At 41.9% G+C, this 21,261-nt stretch overlaps 1 protein-coding gene across 1 annotated transcript in view; it reads right to left on the reverse strand.

Annotated features, from left to right (window-relative positions):
* Window positions 1-10,223: 10,223 nt before the first annotated feature.
* The window catches only part of FBN1 (fibrillin 1), a 255,857-nt gene continuing 244,819 nt past the window's right edge, over window positions 10,224-21,261 (reverse strand). The window contains exons 63-65 of the mRNA XM_056135363.1: window positions 16,555-16,786; window positions 13,377-13,551; window positions 10,224-11,529 (exon numbers count right to left, since the gene is read on the reverse strand). Coding sequence (XP_055991338.1) covers window positions 11,140-11,529; window positions 13,377-13,551; window positions 16,555-16,786 — 797 coding nt within the window. The 3' untranslated portion in view covers window positions 10,224-11,139. The remainder of the gene's footprint in view (window positions 11,530-13,376; window positions 13,552-16,554; window positions 16,787-21,261) is intronic.

The following is a 21,261-nucleotide window of genomic DNA, read 5'->3' on the forward strand; positions in this document are numbered from 1 at the left end:
AAACCATTGACCAAAACAGAATTAGATACATTTAGATCGATCCCCTGCTCTGCTCTTATTATGTGATGTGTGGAAAGTTGGGGTGGGGGTGGAGGGGCTCACATCTAAAGGTTCTCAGGGATTATTCCTGGTTCTGTGCTCAGGTGTGACCCCTAACGGTGCTCGAGGGACTTTATGTGGTGTCTGGGGACAGAAGGGCCATGTGCAAGGCAAGTGCTTTCCATCATGCTCTTTCTCTTCAGCACTGACATTGGGAAGATTCCTTGTGCTTCTTGGGCCTTAGAATCTCCATCAACAAAAACAGATCAGTAGTACCGACTTTTTAAGATGGTTGTGAAGAGTAAATAAAATGATTCTGACGTGCTTGGTATTTTATAGAAACTACGTATTTTCTGTCTCTTACGTGTGTTTGTGTGCATGAGTACACATGTGTACTTCCAGTGGCTTCATGTGTGTAATCTTGTGGATTACAAATACACTGAATAGGAGTTCAAGACTGTAGACTCCTTCTGTATTTTCCATAGGATGTGCATGGTACAAATCACATAGATCTTAAGAAATATTTATTATATTTATTATTAAAATATCTCGACCTATTATTTTGCTACATTTTATATAATCTCCCCTTGGGGGTCACCTACCTCCTACTCGATCACATATTTCCTCTCATTCTCTTCCACCTACCACTCTCTTCTCCTAGTTCAGCTCCCTTGGCTTTCCACAGACACACCCTATTAAAGCGTACTTTTGTATGTACTGTTGCTCTGTGTGTGAGTAAATGGGTGTTTCTATTTGGATCAAAGTGCCTTTGTGGTTTATGACCAATATGGGCTAGAAGTTGAAGGGAGGGGGCCAATTATTAAGCTCTCTGGAAGCAGATAGTGAGAAAACTATGCCGGAGGTGACCTTATTTCATGGTTTTATAAACGAGCTGAAGACATGAGCTGTATGATGAAACTTCGTAGAAAGATGAAGCTCATCTGTCTTGTATAAAATATCAAGCTGATGAGGATCACCCATCTCATCAGATTGGTATGTCGAGACTTGGGAAATTGTGTCAATGTGTTTTCACAAGGAGGACACATTTCTAAAAAATAATAGCAATGAAGGAATGATGGATTATCTGAAGTCATTTGGGCCAACACCACTGAGTTTATCTAAAAAAAAAATTCAGACTCTATCCATCACTGACAAGACAGTTGAAGCTTCTTTTAAGTCATACAGTGCTCAACGGGCTTTCTACATGAGAATAGCTTCTGACCTATGCTAATAGAGAATAAATGCTCTGTCAGTAGGAATTGAACACTTTCCTGAGAAACGTTTATGTGAATTTCATTTAAGTTCTTCCCCATGCCTCCCCATACCATTATATAATGTAACAGTTATAAGAGCACCTAAGTATTTCCCTGCTATTTAGGGAGAGTAAGAATTTTTGGAAACCACATAAATTATCCTGATATCTTCCTGAAATGTAGAACTTTTGAACAGATTTTCTGGGAATTGAGATCTAATGATATGGTGTGAAAGCAGACTGGGAGGGGTAACAGATGGATTTGGATGTGAAACTGGAATCCGTGACAGACCAGGTGCCCTGAGTGGGAGTCAGTCCTTCAGGGCATCTAGGAGGATACCTGCTCTGCAGACTGGGAGGGTGAGTAAGGCCAAGACACTCTCCTCCATCTTATTTCCCAAACCCAGGCACCAATATGAATAATCTTTTAAAAATGAAAACTGCAAACAACAGATAAACTGTGAGCTGGCCATCTGCTTTTGTAAATAAAGTTTTATTGGAATAGTATGAACATTGTGCATGGTACTGTAAGAAATTTGGAATCTCAGGCCCCACCCCAGACCCGAAAACTTGTAACATTTTAATATATTCACCATAAAATTGCATTTTAACAAGACTCACTGGTGATGTATGTGTCTCCACTAAAATCTAAGAACCTATGCTCTAAGAGATTTCTATACAAGTTAGAATGGCAGGCAGTTGCTCAGGGCAAGCGAAAAACTTAGTGCCTTTGAAAAGATAATGTTAAAATAGCATTGAAATAAAATAGAATTAGAATAACTTCCTAACTTTTAGTTAATAAGAGACAAAAAGAAACCCATTCTTTTATTACTAAAGATAAAGATGAATCTCTTTCATATTCAACATAGGTAATTTAGTGTGGGCACTGAATATAGCATAACATTAGATTTTATTCAATATGATTTGTTATTTCCCATTTTTTCCATCATCTATGATTGAAGAATCACTCACACTGAAGTACGTGGAATATGGCTGGCCTTCCCTATTCAAATATAAATGCCCTGTTCTGATATCAGTAAAACTATCCTACTTTTGTTTTTTGTAGTTTTTTTGGTCTTTATGGACTTTTCTTTTGTAATGTCCCAAAATTTGTTGGGAGACATCATAAAGGTTTAAGTTTTCAGTAACTACAAATTCCTGGTTAATGGCGTCAGGCTGGAAGGAGTGTCAGCAGGCCTGGGTCGGAGGGTGTAGGCTGGAGGCAAAAGGTAGGCTGGTGGGTGGCCTGGACCCCTGATTTCCCTATGTAATTTAGTCACGAGAGCAGAAAAAGAGCACTTCTTGAAAACATGGTGCTTTTCTTTTCACTCCAAAGACCAGTCTGCTTTAGAAGAATGAATTTATATTTTCCACTTTGGCAAACAGCCTTATGAAGAAACTTTAGTTAACTAGGCAAAGCCTATTTTAAGTTTAGACCTCTTAGGAGATTTGTCCACATTTTGCAGAGACTTGACTTCACATTGACTACTCAGATTGCTGCATGCAAGGCAAGCGCCTTATCCACTGTATTCTCTGTGGCACCTAAAAATATTTTTTAAAATAATTTTGTATGTGCACGTGAAAGTGTGTATGTACTTGTGAAAGTGTGAGTACATGTGAGTTCATGTGACTATGTGCAAGTGAGTGCATGTGTATGAGTGCATGTGTGCATGTGGTGTCCAAAATCACAGACAGTAGAGCTGCCATGTTCAAATAACAAAGGCTTCAGTTGCACTTAATGCAAAAAGGACACTGAGGATTTTATCTCATGATCATAAACTTGTAGGTTGCGAGATAGCTGCGCTAAGCCAGTGCTTCTTAACCTTTTTCCTCCTTCCCACCTTGTTTTCCCACCTGTGCCTCCTTCCCACCTTGTTTTCTTCCTAAAAGAAACTATCCTAAACTGTTGGTCCCTAAGTGTCATGCCATGCCCCCCCATTTATGAAATTTTCATCTTTGGCCCCTTGGAAATATCTTGGGGGGCACAGGTGAACCATATGGATCCCAGTTGAGAAATGCTGCTCTAAGCCACTGCTCTATTTCTATTTCTTCAGGTCAAGAATTTTGAGTTTTGGGGTGAGGGGTAGTCACCTGGTTGATTAAGTCACAATTTCCTGGGGTAAAGCACCTTGATCCTGCAGTTTGATCCTCCAAACTTCAGTGAAGACAGTTTGCAGGATCACGGAAGATCGTGGGTCTTATTCCTATGTGGTAGAACAGACATCTGCAGACCAGTGATTGTGCAGGACAAGAAGAATTCTTTAATAGGTTTTCACAGGTTCCCTGACTTCCACAAAAGCCCTAAAGATGGAGAACAGTGCCCACTTGAATGCAAATTGGAACACTTGGAGAACTTACTGCACTGACCCGTTGGTTGCAAGGGGACCTTCGCTGCAGAGGTTCTGCATGGATTGCGATGAACCTAAGCAAGGGGATATTTTGTCAACAGTCGCCTGGATCTTCCCCCATTGGCAGCCAAGACTGAGAATGAAGGATGCGCATTCTTGGTGGCAAAAAGTGTGTGGATGATTGCATGTGCTTTATTTTGTTTCTGGCAAGACCAGAAAATGGCATATATCTCTTCAGCTAGCATCTCAACAGTTAGGATTCTTCCAAACCTCCTTACTTAATTGCAGGGGAAGTTAGAAGATGTCATCATGTTTTGGACTTGGGAAAAGGAAAGATAGTTGGTGAGGCTCTAGTGAGTTTCTGCCAAATCGAAATAGTATGAAAATGTTTATGACGTCCTTATTTGACATAGTGTTTATAACACCCTTATTTAAGAACCATGGGCTTAGAGTTTGTGTCAACATTTAAAATAAAATTTATAAATTATATTTGTCTTACATTTGTAGAATCCATAAAACCCTAAAGAACCTTTCAGTTGTGATTTTCAGGAAGAATCATCTTGCTTGGAGTGAGTAAAGTGCCCAGTTTGTCTTGCTCTGCTCGAACCGCCTTTGTCTCTATTTTAAATGTCAGATTTCAGGGTACATTTCATTTCACATTAGAATCTAACTTAGCGAAGTCACTACTGAAAATCACCCTTGTCTAGCTTAATTCAGGGGAAAGAAGAATGTGTTTCTAATTTTGGTGATTCGTAAAAATCTAGACAAAGGGTCTTGCAGATGCCAGAGACGGGTTTATAGAGAGCTGGCCCTGGCCCCTGTCTCTAAGGGTGGTGGGAGCTGAAGCATCTGCCCCTTCCTTCTGGAGCCTGCAAGTCTACTAATGTTACCACCGAAGAACCCATGGTGACAGAGCTGCTCGGTCACCTCTTGACAATGAAAAAACAGGCTTCACTTATATCTGTCCCCAGGGTTTCACTCAGATGGCATAATGCAAGGACTCGAGGCTTCAAATTCAAGACCTCAAACATGCTAGGTTTGTGCTCCAACCCATTTCAGAGGTCCTGCCATCTAGGACCTCTAATTTGCTCTCATATGTAGGAATTTATTTATTTATTTATTTATTTATTTATTTATTTTTGCTTTTTGGGTCACACCTGGTGGTACTCAGGGGTTACTCCTGGCTCTACCTTCAGGAATTACTTCTGGAAGTGCTTGGGGGACCATATGGGATTCCAGGGATTGAACCTGGGTCAACCGCGTGCAAGGAAAACGCCCTACCCACTGTACTATTGCTCTGACCCCTATTCTGCTTTGGACACAGTGAATTGAGCAGATGCCATGCCATCAGAAGGTCTAGAATTATTGTTTATTTATTTGCGTGTGGAGGGTTCCCACGTAGTACTCAAGAGTGTGCTGGAGGCCACTACTAGTGAAACTCCACAAACCCAGCAGCACAGTTCCATGAGAGGGCTCAGGATGTGGTGCTGCTCAGGCCCTGCAGTGCAGGGGACCACCAGAGCCATCCCACTGGTGCTCAGGGGTCACATGGTGCTGAAGCTCAAACCAGGGTCTGTTCACGTAAAGACACTGCCTCTGACCCTGGACTATATTGCTGATCCCAAGGTTCGGGATTTTTAATCTCCTGTCTTTGAGGTGAGAGCTCCTTTCAAGATACTTCAACTGGTGAACAATTAGGATTGCGATTAGCCTGGCTTGAGGGCAAGGTCAGAAAACACTGTTTGCAAGTGATGTTGTAAGATACTCAGATCGTAATGAACACGGGAGTCCAAATGTCTTTTTTAAGCAGTATTTTGGGGCCCTTGAAGTGCTTACCAAGAAGCAGAATTGCTGGGAATCTTGATTCTTAGTTTTTGAAGAATCTCCATATTATTTTGGAGTGCTCTGGGTTCTGCACTCAAGGATCACTCCTGGCGGGCTCAGGAGACCATATGTGTTGTCCAGGATGGAACAAGGTTAGCTGCATTCAAGGCAAATGCCTTGCCTGCTCTACTATAACTCTGGCCCCTGTCATATTGTTTTTCAAAGAGATCAAACTAGTAGATGTTTCCACTAGCAATGGATATGTTTCTTCCCCACGTCACCCCCGACCCTAACACAGGTTACTTTTGTTCTTTTTTGCTTTGTTTTTTGGGCCACACCAAGTTGTGCTTATTCCTGACTCTACAATCAGAGATCACTTCTGGTGGGGCTTGGGGAGACATATGCAGTGCCAGAGATTGAACCCAGGCCAGCTACATACAAAGCAAGTGCCTTACCCTCTGTACTATCTCTTTTAATTCTTTTTTATGTGTGGCAGTCTTACTGGTGTGAGGTGATATCTCATTGTTTTGACTTGCATTTCCTTGATGATTAAGTGATGGAGAATATTTTTACATATGCCTATTGGTCATCAATATGTCTTCTTTAAGGACGTCCAAGAACAGATAACTGGATTAAAAAACAAAACAAAACACCAACTATGGTATATATACACAATGGAATACTATTCAGCAATCAAAAAAGGTGAGATTATGCAATTTGCCTTTATGTGTATGGATCTGGAGGGTATCATGATGAAGTTAGTCGTAAGGAAAGGGATATGGACATCATGATCTCTCTCATATGAGGCGTAAAGAAAAGACATGTGGAAATAATAAATTGTCAAAAGCAACATAACCTGAAAACTGGTCTACTGAACTGAGCTTATCAAAGGCAGGGATGGTGGGGGGTGGGGAGGTGGTAGTTGGGAGAAGCTTCTGAGACAATGGTGGAGGCAAGGAGATGCTCTGTTGAGGGAGTGTGGTGTTGGAAGATTGTATGCATAAAGCAGTAAGGTTAATAATACTAACAGTATTGTAAATCATGGTGCCTCAAATAAAATTGAAATAACTTTACCAATAATGTGACATTCTACAGAGGTATTAATGTCTTCAGGGAACAAGGGTGTTGGGGTGGGTGAGTAATGCTGATCCTGTGAGGCTATAGGGAAGGCATTATCATCAGTCTCAATATAAAACATAAAATGATCAGACATCAGGGAGTTGTCCTGGGACAAAGAGAAAGGGAACAAGGATCGGGCCACAGCTGTTAGAGTTGGAACTATGCTCTCCCCAGGACCTTGCAACCAGACGAATTTTCTTGACAAGAAAAGGTCAAAATTCTGTGAACCCCAAACCCCAACTCCAGGAAACCAACATTAGACTCAGAGCATCTGTCTTTGGGATGACGCCCCTGACTGCAGTGTCCTCTGAGGCAGTGGGGGGTGAGAGTCTCTGGGAAATCATTTAATGGCACACAGACGCCCTCACCCCCACCCAAGACTCAGTACTCACTATGAATGAGCCTGTTTGCCATTCTACAAATGACAATGGTGTGCGAAGCAGCAGACCTCAGAGGTGCTTGCAATTGTGCTAAAGATAAAGGAGAACCCTGCTGAAGTGGTACCATCTTGGTATGTGACAGTAAGCAGAACAACAGAACAGCACATCTTGCTGATTTAATAGGGTAACAAAAATACACAGACACAAACCTAACGCTGCCTGTCATGCCTCTGAAAGTCTGATCTCTCACAGTCCTATTAATCTTCCCTGACAGGTGGTGCCTGCTACCCAGCAGAGAGGTGAGAACACCTACAACAGAGCTCAGCATTCAGACAGAGCCACACAGATAGCCGACCTTTTTCTGTCACTGGCTGGTTGGACTGACAAGAGATATGATAATCATTAGGATGCTTGCAAATGTCTCCTTTCCAGGAGAGGAGGAAACATGGAATCATTTATGTTTGGTTAAATTCTTCCCCCAGGGAGAATTTTATATTGAAAAGGACATAGACCATTTCTGATTTCTGGAGATCCCAGCCCAGCTGTGAAGAAGAGAGTCAGGTGTGGAAGTCACCCCCAGCAACTGTTTTCTGCCAGAGTTTACTTCTGCTCGTCAACTCTGAACACAAAAGCATCTAGAAATGGGAAATGGAGCCCCAGAGAAGAGAACGCTGCATTCATTGAAGAAATGGGAAAGGTCACAGGAAGCAAAGATAACGATGAATATTATTTTGTGTGGAACCAAGATAACAAAGACAGAGAGTGCTGCGCCAGTAGAAAATGGTACCTACTTTCCTGCTGTGATTTAGTTCGGTTACAAACATGCAACTGACACGCGTTAGCTGAGTTCCTAATTTAGGTTTGGATCAAGGATGCAAAGCAGTCTGTGTCCTACAAATAAATGAATGGCTTTGCCAACAAAACAAAAACTGTTTTGGATTCATCTGCAGTTAGTTGAAAAAAAAAAACATACTTTACCAGGGGATATTGCCATGACCTGCCAAATGGATGTTGGGTATTGAATCTACTAGATTCTGTTTACAAAGACATTTGTGAGAAAGTCGGAACCTTTCATTGAGACCCAGTCCTGTAAGTGAACCCAGTTGTAGAGACACATGGAAACTTATAAAACCAAATTCATAGCCTTCTTGTTTCTCACTGCTCCTAAACTTGGAATAAGACTAAAAATATATTATGTTAATCTCACATTGGGTTTCAAAAAGGTTCATAAATTGATTTATTTTATTTTACAAAGTATTGTTCAAAATTGGCAGTGGGGAAATAACTCTAACTATAAGTATGTATATAAAATTGAATCTCTCTCCTAATAATTTTCTAGCATTTAAAAACTGCCTTCAAACCATTCAATAATTGCTGTTTCTAAATACGATCTCTAAGAACAACAGGTAAAATCAGAATCAAATACATTCTGTGGACAAAGATGACTTTGATTTTAAAATCTCTAATACTTCATATCACTTAAAAAAATCTGCTAATTGAGTATCAACCTAATTGTTCTTTCTTTGGCTCGTCTAATTGACAAACATGATTTCTGAAGTTTTAACAGTATTTGTAATGGCAATGTCCAGAGAAATTTTGGCGAAGTAAAGTGCTATTTGTTGAACAAAAATGCAGTTGTTTGTGCAAGTTTAAACATTTCACAAGGCCAGTTGAGTCCACTTCAACCCTACTTACAAAATAATTATTGGCAAATGAAACGGGTTGCATTTCACTGGGGGCAGTGGAGACAAGACATTTTTAAGCTTCTGAGAGATTTACAAGACCAAGTTCTTCAACTATTGAAAGTTAAATTGAAAGGTCACAGACAAAAAAGTACAGGTTTCAATCTCAGAATTAAAAATGTGTCTAACAAAGGGAATATTTAAAATGGAACAACGAGGAAAATGTTTTGTTACAGTCAGAAACATGGAAAATATGCTGTTGAAAATTGTTGGCTCTGAAATAAATAAAATCCAGACTGAGACTATTAAAAATATCAAAGTGATGTACTATGTGCCAACTCTATTTTCCTCTGTTGTTTGTTATAAAGAAAATCCATTATTGAATATAATGCAGTTCTGGTTAAATTATCAGACATTTTCCATTTGCATACTGTTGTTTACCATAAGCTATATATTCTTTAAGAAAACTTGTGCACTTCTACTACAGAGTTAAAGGAACAGAATTGGGAGGAATTTTTGAGTCATAGTTTAGCTTTCTAATCAAGGAACAACCCCCAGCAACTCTACTCCATTGAACACCTAGGATGAACAAGATTTTGGGATGACAAAGCAAGATATAATATAATATTATATATATATATATATATATATATATATATATATATATATATCCTTGCTCAATAGGTGCCCTAATTCCTAGACTGATGACTTCCAACTAGTGAAAGAAAACCCACCACACTGCAGGAAACCCATGGTATGAGTAACTCAATACTTAGAAAGGTGTGTGTTAAATTGAGCTTTTAGCCAACTGACCCTCGGCTTGCCTGCTGGAATCACATGGAAATACTCCATCTTCTTTAGCTGAGGTTTTGAAAGACTTGGAGAGGAATTTTTTGTGTCCTCTATAGTTTCTTCTCCCTTCAATGCAGCAATCGTATTTAACCTTTATATTCATGAGCCTTTATTTTATGGCCCTACGTGATTTTAAAGTGTTATTTCAAAGCCATCAAATGAGCTTAACTGTTAAATATTCAAAATTGCACTTAAAACAGCATTTTCAAATTATGACATTCAGAAAACAAGACTTATTGCCTTCTATTGGATTCAACTTGAAATTATCCTTTGTAATTAGACTAGCACTGACTTGCAACAGATGTTGGGGAGGGGGGAGGACAGAGCACCTAAGACTTGCCAACACTATGTGTATATTGGAGAGGAGGGGGGCATGATAAATCTTTTCTAATGAAATGCATGTGCTCTAAGACAATGACTGAACTTGCTATTTTAAAGCATTTAAAGCTAGAAGTTTCAAAAGTCACAAAATTAGTTAGGTCATGTCTTAGAAATGATGCTATCATCTAAATTCCTTGTTGGCAAGAAAGAACACTGCTATCTTTAATGAATAAAACAAGGGACTGGTTCAAATTTGTTCACGGTCCTTCTGGTGTTTATGCAGTTGGCACCTGGAGAGAGCACCGGGTGTAAGAGACCCCGGATCATGTCAATTCAGGAGGCTTCTTTTAGCCTCCAGAATGGCTGCTTCAATCCCACATCCATGCAAGAACACAAAGTCAAGGGGTAAACTAAAAAAAGAAGAGACTGTTTTATTGTGACATTTCTGCCATGGACCCCTTGTTGACAGGTATGGCTGAGGATGGGCTTGACTGGTTGCACAGGTGGGATGAAGGCTGCACAGGTGGGTGCTTGGGTGGCTGAGACTGTTTCCTGATCCTCCCAGACCTCCATTCATGAGTGGGCCAGTCACAGAAATTTCATTACCACTTGGTGTACACACTTAACAAGTCTTTGGTCATAATAAGCACCATTACAAACCCTCACATGAAGGGCATTATTATTCTAGTTTATAAATGTTTCCATGATAAAAAATAGCACGATTACAGTATACACACACTTAATTTACATGTAATGTATGATACTCATAACTGAGATAAGCTACTGAACTAACTTTGGTTGATTGAAAGTAGTGAAGTATTTGAACTGAATATTTGTCATTTTGTTTCTAAGTTGTGTAAATATTACAGTGCATTTATAAATCTAGTTTGAGGAGTTACTAGCACCAAATAGATTATAAATGACCAACCTAGTACTTGTATTTGGAGAAGCAAAGATTAAAAATGGGGGAAATTGGAAGAATCCACCATGGGAAATAACATTCATGGACGGCTCCTATAAGGTCGGCACAGCAATTTGCATGGCCAAACCCCGTAGAAATACACGTCCCAGTTTTCAAGAGTCAACACTTCTGACCAGGTAAGTAGCTGACTCAGCTACACATATGAGAAGCCTGAGAAAGTGGCTGTTTGGAGCTACGGTAGTCATCTGTACCTTGCTTTTGTAATCAAAGAAGAGTGCTTGTTTATAGAAATTTACTTGGTGAAAGACTGTACCTATGATATGAGGATTCTGGGGTGGGGGAAATTCAGTTCTACCTATCTATCTTGGACTTTTCAATGATTTGGTCTCTGGATGGTGAATTAATGAAGCAATATCTGAATTTTCATCTTCAGATTATCACCCAGTTCACCACTGAGGTAGTCTTTGTCATATTTGTCTTCTAGCTGATTAAGTTCTTTCTTTTTATAAAGCGGAGTACTACTGATTTGTAAAGAATAGGTTCCGGCCACTGGCTTCTTCTTGGTGAAGTGGAGGTAGCTGATTCCTTCCTTTTGGTTGATTTTAAATAAGCCGTTTTCGTTCCCAGATTCAATCAAGTATCTATTGTGATTTGTCAGAGTCGTTAGGGCTGGGAGAAGCTCCAGAATTCGGACCTTGTTACTGATGTGGGAGATATTGAAAACAAAAGTGGCTGTCTTCTCAATGTCCCAACTTGCAAGACTCACATTGGCATCTGTCTCAGGCTGATCCTAGAAAAAGACACAGGGCCATGCATGAAGTAAAATCAGATCACCACCACTAGTTTCCTAGTAAAGAAAAAATGGACCTGAATACCTATTTTTTCCAAATATTGTAGGTACTAATTTTTGTTGGTTTGGGGTCACACTCAGTGATGCGTAGGGGATATTCCTGCGAGAGGCTGGGGTGGAAGGTGGGATATTGAGGGGACCATATGGTACCAGGAATCAAACCTGGGCCTCCTAATGCAAAGCATGAGTTCCAGCCTTTTAGGCTATCTTCCCCACTCATAGGTAACTATTTTGTTTTGTTGTCACACTAGTAGTGCTCAGGATTTACTCCTGGCTCTGCTCTCAGACATGACTCCTGGTGGTGCTCAGGAGACCATTTGTGGTATCAGGGATCAAACCAGGGGCAACCACATGCAAAGTAAGTATTTTAACTCCTGAATTATTTCCCTGGCCACAATAAAAATGTCAATTGACATATTTTAAACATATTAAAATATTTTGGGGGGCCCAAAGAGATAATACAGCAGGTAAGGTGCTTGCTTGCATGTGGTCGACTTGGGTTTAATCCCTGGCATCCCACATGGTCCCCTGAGCATCTCTAGGAATGATTCTTGAGTGCAGAGCCAGGAATAACATCCCCCCTGAATTTTTTGTTTTGTTATTTGGGGCCACACCTGGCAGTACTCAGGGCTTACTCTTGGCTCTGTGCTCAGGAGTGACCCCTGATGATGCTTGAGGGGACCATATGTGGTACCAGGGATTGAACCTGAGTTGGCTGCAAGAAAAACAAGCACACTGTCAGTACATTTTCCAGCCTAGTATAATAAACAATATTTTAAAACATACTGATGTTAAGAAGAAAGTCAAGTTGAAACCCATCATATGAGGAGGGTTTCAAGCATGATCCCTGGATGACAAGCAACATGAGCTGACAACTGGGAATTTGTTACAAAGACACTTTCCAGGGGATAGCTGAGACCTAATGGGGGACCTAGGGGGTACCTCCTATCAGTCTCCTTTAACATGCTTTCCAGATGATTCAGAGGCACCCTCAAGTTTGAGAGCCACCATTTTAAGGGCTGACTTTTCTTTCCAAAAGACTTCTCTGATTTTCCAAACCACAGCAAACAAGTCACAGCACAGATGCTGAGCAAGAACTAGTCAACTTCAATTTCGTTCACGGACACAAACGCCTCCCCTTGAAGGACACACCAATCAACCAACTTCCTGGCTCTGATGATCTGCTAATATTCACTGCTTTTCACCTGGCTTCCTGCTTGCCTCTCTCGAACCACATGTGCTGGATTCTCCGGGCCTGCAGCCAGGGGCCTGGGTGAATATCTGTGTGGTTCTGAGTTGACAGAAAGGCTGCAGCAGCCTTCTGCCCAGGCTGCTTGAGCTCCATGTTATTTTTGTCTGAACTCCAATTTTGCTCCCACTCCACATAGCCCTTTTCAGTAGGGGAGCCTCAAGCCTTCAGAACTTGGCTTCCCAGATGAGGGAGCGCTATGTCACCTGACTAGGCTGCCTGCTAGCTGTCCTGGAGTTCAGACCTTGTTCTTTCAGCAGAGTTGGGGTGGCTGTTTGACTTTCTTTTTTGGTGAGAGGAGGAAATGAGCAAGTATGTGAAAACCATGGAAGGGCTATGCCTGAAAAGGAGCAAGAACCTCCAAAGAGTGACTCCTCCAGCCCCACCTCTCATAGAATGAGCCCCAGAACTCAGGAAATGTCTGGATTTTTCTCTCCAGGGAGCTTTCTCGCACTTTGCAGTGTCCTTCAAGGAAGCTGCAGGAACCTTGGAGGCCTTCCTGCTATAGGAGACCTGGGGACATGGGCTTCTGACCTACCTCCAGCTCAGAGGCATCCGTTTCATTGGTGCTTCTCCGTTTCCTGCCCCGTTTGGGGTAGCCATTGATTTTACACTCGTAACAAGCCTCTGGAGAGAGGGAATTGTCGTCCATTTCACTGCTGGCTGGCGGCTCTGGCATGCCACGTCCCATGCCCATCCCAGAAACACAGTGGCTGTGGGAGAAGGGAGCACAGGCAGCTCTCATTAGAGGCAGGAGGGAGATAAAGGAGGTGGTGGACAGTGGGGGTGAAAGGGCCACACTCTGCCCCGGTAGGTGCTTGGGATGACGGGCTGAGCATGGGACTCTCTGGCTCCCAGATCCCTTCTCTCACTGCATTCTTTTTTTTTCTTTTTGGGTCACACCTGGTGATGTACCGGGGTTACTCTTGACTCAGGAATTACTCCTGGTGGTGCTCGGGGGACCATATGGGATGCTGGGAATCGAACCCGGGTCGGTCGTGTGCAAAGCACATGCCCTACCCGCTGTGCTATTGCTCCAGCCAATTCACTGCATTCTTTCTACACTCTCTCAATGCCATTTTTTAATTTCTTGTTTCTTGGCCCCTCCATGTTCTGAACTTACTGTGGCCAGTAGTTTGCTGCATGTAATGAGAGAAGAAAGGGGTGGGGGAGAGCCTAAGCTTTGAAATGGAAATAAACACTCTTTCTGCAGAGCAGGCTCCCCAGAATAAGGGAGGCAAGTGTGGTTGTCCAGGGCAAGTCCTCTGTCCCTGTTAATTGCCTCCCAGCCATGCCCTGAGGACTCCAGCTGCCCAGAAGCCTCTATTTTAGTTTGGTCTCTCATTCTGGCTAAACCACTGAGGCTAGAGAGGAAGCTCTAGGTGATAACTGAGGTTGGCTTGGTAATAAATTGTGAAGATGAGCAATGGACAATACGCCTGCATGGGGGCTTGCCCAACTGTGGGAAATTGTTGCAAATAGCTCAAAACCACTGGGGCCACTGGCTCTGACTCATGTCAAGCTGGACAAACAAACTGGTGCCCAGGAGAGAGCACTTTCAGCTGTTTTCCTTTGCCTTTCAGTTTTCAAAGCCAAGTTGTGGAGGAGGCTTGCGTGTTTCACAAACACCTTGTTTTCCTTTACTGATGCCTCTCTCAGAGGCCACTTGGAATGTATTTACCAGACTCCTCTTTCAGATTCTTTTGAAATATCTTAATGGCCCTAAAAGAATCTTTACTGGGAGCAAGGACAACCCTAGTGATTCACACGGAGTTTAAAATGGTTACAAGTGGGTAGATTTCTACTAATATGGGTTGTAACCTTGAGGTAATTATTTATCTCTTTTTCTCTAGTCATTGGGCTACTCTCTATAAGCCATTTTACTTTATGCTCTCAAGATATACAACGCAGAAACTTACAGGTTCTTTCTAACTGCTGAAACCTTGCCAGCACTTAATATATCTCCCTTTCTTTTCCTTTATCTTGCAACATGACGTGTGTAGAAATGACAAAAATAAATGAGCTGATAAAGACGCACAGCCAGTGTGTTTTTTACATCCACAGAACAGCTCCATTGATGAATAGCGAACTTCACATTTGCAGGTTCTGCTTTCGGAACTACTGCCTTTCTCGCATGTTTCTATCCCTGGAACACTAATTACAAGAAGTGTGACTACAAAGATCCGTTGGTCATAAGCCAATTTGGAGTGTTCCAGTGTTTGCTGGGAAAATGATTCTGGCATCAGGCTCCTAAAGAATGTGTCTACTGAGAGCAGACAAGTACCTGGGGATTTGTGTCCTACTGCTGGCACTGTGGAGACTTCTCAGTTTTTACTTTCAAGACTATGTGGGCTAACATAAATCACTTGTCATGTTAGTGTCCTGAAAGCACAAGCCAATAACCTAATCATATGACATACACATATATGTGGGGGGTATATGTGTAGCTGTGTATGTATATTTAATGACTGTGTGTTCCTAATTAAAATGTGGAAATATGAGATCTTTCAAGCTAGATGGATTATCCAAGTCCAGATTATTTCAGCAGGGGGAAAAAACCCCAAGCTTTGAAAATTTACATTCAATTTTTAGAAAAAAATAAAATTTTCTTTCCTGTTCCAACTCACACACATATAATGCAGTGTAGGAGTTTACCTAAAAAAAATATCATGGCCATTTCAACTCCTACAGTTAATGCTCTTCTGGTAATTTTTTAGTGTACATTTAAGTCTGAAGTGTAAAGTATACGTTGAAGCAAAGAAGGCATTTCCTTGGTATTCCCTAATAGGATCTGAGAAAGAAGGCATATTAACTGTACAGAGCATCCTACTTGCCCCATGGGATGGTAGAGCATCAATAAGTAGTGTGAGTCTATCATGGATGAGACCTAGCATCTACTAAGTGATAAATCTCTTATTGTTCTTATTCTTTTTAAATCAAATTTTTCTCCACTATCTTTTTTGAGGGTCATTCAATAGAGCATCAATAAGTAGTGTGAGTCTATCATGGATGAGACCTAGCATCTACTAAGTGATAAATCTCTAATTGTTCTTATTCTTTTTAAATCAAATTTTTCTCCACTATCTTTTTTGAGGGTCATTCAATAACGCTCAGGGGTTACTCCTGGCTTGGCACTCAAGAATTATTCCTAGCAGTTCTTGGGGGATCATATCATATGGGATGCTGGGGATCAAACCCAGGTCAACCATGTGCAAGGAAAATGTTCTACCTGCTGTACTAGCACACTGGCCCATACTACTATTTTTTTTAGGGATGTAGGCTATACTTGGCAATGGTCTGGGGTAACTTCTGGCACTGTGCTCTGAGGTCATTCCTTGCAGGGCTTGGGGAACCATATGCAATGCTGGAGATCTAACTGGAGTCAGCCATGTGCAAGATAAGTGCCTTAACCCCTATGTTATCTCTCTGATCCTGCAATGAATTTTTTCCAACAACATGTGAACCTCAGGAGAATGAAATCGAAAAACTACAGAGCAAGTACCTACAAGGTAGCTTCATTATTTTGCTTGATGTTCCATAAAGTCCTAGAAATCTAGATATTCCCTAAAACTTTTGCAAAGCTAATGGAAGTTGACTCAAGAATCATGAAAAGGAAGGCTTTCCTCTACCACAAATAAGCCATTATGACTTAAAGATGTGAAAGACATACAATGGATGGGAGCACATATGACCACCAGGAAGATCATTGAGCTTACCCTTGGCCTATCCGGAAGTAACCAGGTGGGCAGCCACACAGGTAGCCACCCTCGGTATTGGAACAGCCGTAACTGCAGGGAGCCTGGGAAGAGCCACATTCATTGATGTCTTGACATCCACCGCTGAACTGTTCGAACTGGAAGCCGGCAGGACACATGCACTTGTAACTCCCCAGTGTGTTATGACAGGAGGCTCCGCCACAGATGTGAGCACTTAGACATTCGTTCTCATCTGCAGGGAAATGGAGACATCAGACATGAGCCTGAGTTTCTGACTGAGATGTCTGGGTTAGGCAGTGGCTGCCAGCCAGTTGGTCCTCAGCAGTGTTTTGAAGAAGGCAAAGCAACAAAGGTAGATGGACCAGGAATGGGGGATGAAGCAGTGAGAAAGTTGGGGAAAGGGATGTGGCCTCTCGTGGTGTGGGGAGCAAATGTGGCTCGGAGGTCAAATAGAGCAGGTGGAAGACATTAGTGCATACATTTTGAGGACCAGAAGATAAACTTTAATTCTTTGAAGTCAATATGAGTATATTCCACCTGACATGAGCCTCCCGTGAAGAAAGTGGGACAGAGTCTTAGCTATGGATCGGGTTCAGGGGAGGGGTTGGGATGAAGGAAACATACAGATCCCTGTAAATTTGCTTGTCAAGTGCCAAGCAAAGGAACATGTCTCTCCCAAGCAGCTGTTGACCTTATTCCTGGATGCCTGGATCCAGGCAAACTGCTTGCGCAGACTGGCGAAGACCGAGGTCCTACAGGAAGTGTCTGCCCCACTTGGCCTTCCTTTCCAAAAATCTGCAAAATCTCCCCAGAAGCCAGTTGTAGGGATGAATCGTGCCTTTTGGTATGTCTGCCCCCATGCCTAGTGGTTCCCCTGATCCAAAGGCGCCTCCTGCCCAGCGTGTCTGGACCATGTCTAAAGCTAACACTGCTCAAGGCAGCCTTCACCAGCAATAACTGGAAACAGCCCACAGCAGAAACAAATGCTGAGGGTCTGACAAGCCATGAGGATCTGCCAAGGCTGATGGTAAAAAAAGGAGAGAAAAGAAATCTAACTTTAAAAAGTCTACTGAAGGAAGAAAAGCTGGGCTTTCTCATTTTTTCGCGGGGGAGGGTTCTGATTTCTGGAAATCTCCAATATATTTTTCATAGTCCTGACTTTGCCGGACAGATTGGAAGCTGCCTACCTAGACATTTCTTATTTGAGGCAGCCCATTTTCGGGTCTACGGTGATTTGAATGCCCACATATTAGGCTTCTCACTTAAATTCTTTCTGTGGAAGGAAGGAGGGAAATGGCAGCACTGATTGGACTCTTTGTGCAAGACAGGAAAGATAACCAGGTGCTTCTGTTGATTTTCTTGCCCTCCAAACAATTATATAAGATAAATGTGGTTAGGCAGTGGCTGCTGGCCAGCTGGTACTCAGCAGTGTTTTGAAGAAGGCAAAGTAACAAAGGTAGATGAGGCCTTTTCATCATCTGTCAAAAATTCCTGTTTGACAGATGATGAAAATGAGGCTCAGAGAGTGCTGAGATCTACCACCACCACAGGGCAAGGTTGTGAATTTCAGGGTCCTTGGCCTGCAAAAGCTGTACTTTCCTGGCTGGACCACTCATAGCATCTTGGGGGTAGACTCACCCTTAGTCAAAGGCCTTTAGTTTCCTTTGCATTAAAGGAGAAAAATAAAGAGAATCTTCTAATTAAAGGAGATGTTATCTTTCTCTTTTATCACATTAAAAAGTCTCTATGGTAGATACATTTATAAAGAAAAAAATCTAACAAAACATCTATAGTGAGGGGGCTGGGAAGACAGCTCAGGGGTGCATGTCTGGAATGTGCTGGTCCCTCAGTTCAAACCAAGCACTGCATGAGCCCTGGAACACCTCTGGGTGTGGTCTGGTAGGACTTGAGCACTCATTCATTTCAGGTGACTGAGTATCATCCCCAAGTTCAGTAAACACTGTTTTAAGAGGCACCCAAATATACACATACATACCAAATATATATATATACATATATATGTGTGTATATTATATAATATATACATATCTTTCATTTTGTGGGGGCCACAGCCAGCTCTGGGTGGGGCTTTACCCAGCTCCATTCTTGCAGGTTGCTTTCGGTGATGCTGGGGAATGAATTCAAGTTGCATGCAAGGCATGCATTCACCCCATTGGGCTATCTCTCTATATTGATAGAACAGTTGGGTAAAAATGGTGGAGGCAGGGTGTGTGTGTGTGTGTGTGTGTGTGTGTGTGTGTGTGTGTGGTGTGTACACATATGTAGAGATAGATGGTAAAATATATTTATACTGCATTTCTTCCTTTCTCTCTTTCTTCTCCCTATTTTCATTTCCTCTCTTCTTCCTTTCCTACTTGTCTGTGTATGGTTAGAAGAATTAATATACAGTGGGAAAGCCATACTGGAGTTACTTGTTCTGACTTAGTACCAAGTTATAGATTTTATAGTCTATCTTTCATCATCTATCCTAACATCCTTCATAATTAAAAACTCATGTAGCCACTCAAGGTCACTTAGGTTTCTGACTGCCTGGAGTAGAAGTAAGTATGCCACTTTCTGTTCTTCCTGCGTGTTTTAAATTACAGATGAAGTATGTGAGGGAGACTATGGTCACTGAAGAATGAATGAAGGGTTGCGGCTGTTTCTTTTGGTGGAGAGGCTCTCACTGACCTGGATATCTTTACTTGTTCCTCCACATCCATTTCCAGGTTTTCTCCAAAGTTGTTTGACATTCTGAGTGTGTATCTTGGTTGCTATAAATATCAGACAAGAACTCTTCCTACGTCTGTTTCCTACTCCACCCACCCACTCTACCCAAGGCTCGAATGAAGTTTAAATTAAAGTTGCTGATCTGGGCTTGGGAGTCTAAGTGGAATAGGAGCTTAGATGAAGATAAAAAATTGGCAAAGTTTCCATGTTCACCACTTCGAAACAGTCATATGTGTATTCAACCTTTTGTAACCATATAGACATCACAATTTTTTTTTTGGGGGGGGGGGAGAATCACGCCCAGTGATGCACAGGGGTTACTCCTGGCTCATTCACTCAGGAATTACTCCTGGCAGTGCTCAGGGGACCATATGTGATGCTGGGAATTGAACATGGGTCGGCCACATGCAAGGCAAACGCCCTAACCGCTGTGCTATCCCTCCAGTCCCCACAATTTAATATATATATTTTTTCCTGACATAGTTTCTGGCACCCTGGAGCAATGGGTTCCAGTAGATATTTCTCTACAATCCCAAATCTTTGCTTAATTATTTCAGGAGGTACTGAAATTGGTGAGAATTTTGTTCTTTTTTGCAAAAAAGATAATTCTAATTTTATTGAAATGGCATTGGAACCTATTTCAACAAAAAATAAAATCTACCCACACTGTCTTCTAAAATCAGTTTCTAGTTTTGGGTGAGTGGCATGTGTGTTTTCTGTGGTGAGAAGGGAGCACCAGGAGAAGCATCTCCAAAGCAAGGATGGTCTTCCTTTTACTCTGTTTCTTTTGGGCAGATTAACTCTTACTGCAAGCTATAAGTTTCATATTTTCTACTAAGTGCTGAAATCAGTGGCTCCAGCCCCAGCCCCAATCCTAAACACCTAAAAGTCATCTTGTAGCTTCTCCAGATGAATTCAGGGCTGGTTGGTACAGAGACCCTTCTTCTCTGTGAGGCTTGGGGAAGTTATTCTTGCCCAAAACAAGTCTCTTCTGGAAAACTACATTTCTTCAGAATTTTGAAACCAGTTATCACTGGCATCTTTCGGGCAACAAAAGAATTCCCATACCTCCTACTTATTAATGGAATATTTTTTCTTTCCTTTTTTTCGGGGAGGATTCTCCCAAGCAGTGCTCAGGAGACCAAGGACCCCCCCCCCCCCCGGTGATTTTTAACTAACTGGGTCTGTGGTTCAGTGAAAGGTCCTGAGGGTGTGGTGCTACTCAGGCCCTGCAGAGCTGGGGATTATGTGGACCATTCCAGTGATGTTCAGGGTTATGTCCAGTAATACTCAGGAGACTTTGTAACAGGGATTGAACCAGGGCACAGTCACATGTAAGGTATGTGCCTTAACCCCTACACCATCTCTCTAGTCCATGTAATTGACCTATTTTTTGAAAAAAAATCCCCAGCTCACAGTTGATTTGCAGGGAGCCAAAGAAGACTCTGTAGTCAGTGAGAACATGACCTGTCCTGTGCTTACCATCCCCAGACTGAAGACAGGAAAGAACTGAGAATGGTAGTTTATGACTCTTCTGTATGTAAGTAATTCACTCAATAAGGACAGGCAGGCACATACACTGTGTATTGTGTCAGCAGTGCTGACAGTGGAAGGGCTACACGAATAGTGTCAGAACTATTGACAGATATCTAAGACCTTCTGAGCTGTTGCTCAACTGAGACACATTTATTATACCAGAAAGCTCGTCAGCAAATTTTGTTGTGTAAACTTCACTAGTACTTGGGGTGGGGGTCATCTGAGCTAATGTTACTGACTCCTGCAAAACTGCTTTAAAAAGAATCAAATTGATGAGATAAATATCATTTTGGTCCATGGCAACACCAAATGCCTCTCTGGAGCAAAGTGAAGCCTTTGGTGAGAGCTACCACCTAGGGAGAGTAATTATCTCTATCCAGTTGAGATGAGGTCTGTACTCAAAGAGTTAAGCTGGAGCAGACTGCCAAGTGCCAAGCTTGT

The sequence above is a fragment of the Sorex fumeus genome, unplaced genomic scaffold, assembly GCF_029834395.1.
Source record: "Sorex fumeus unplaced genomic scaffold, SorFum_2.1 ptg000111l, whole genome shotgun sequence".
Lineage (NCBI taxonomy): Eukaryota > Metazoa > Chordata > Mammalia > Eulipotyphla > Soricidae > Sorex > Sorex fumeus.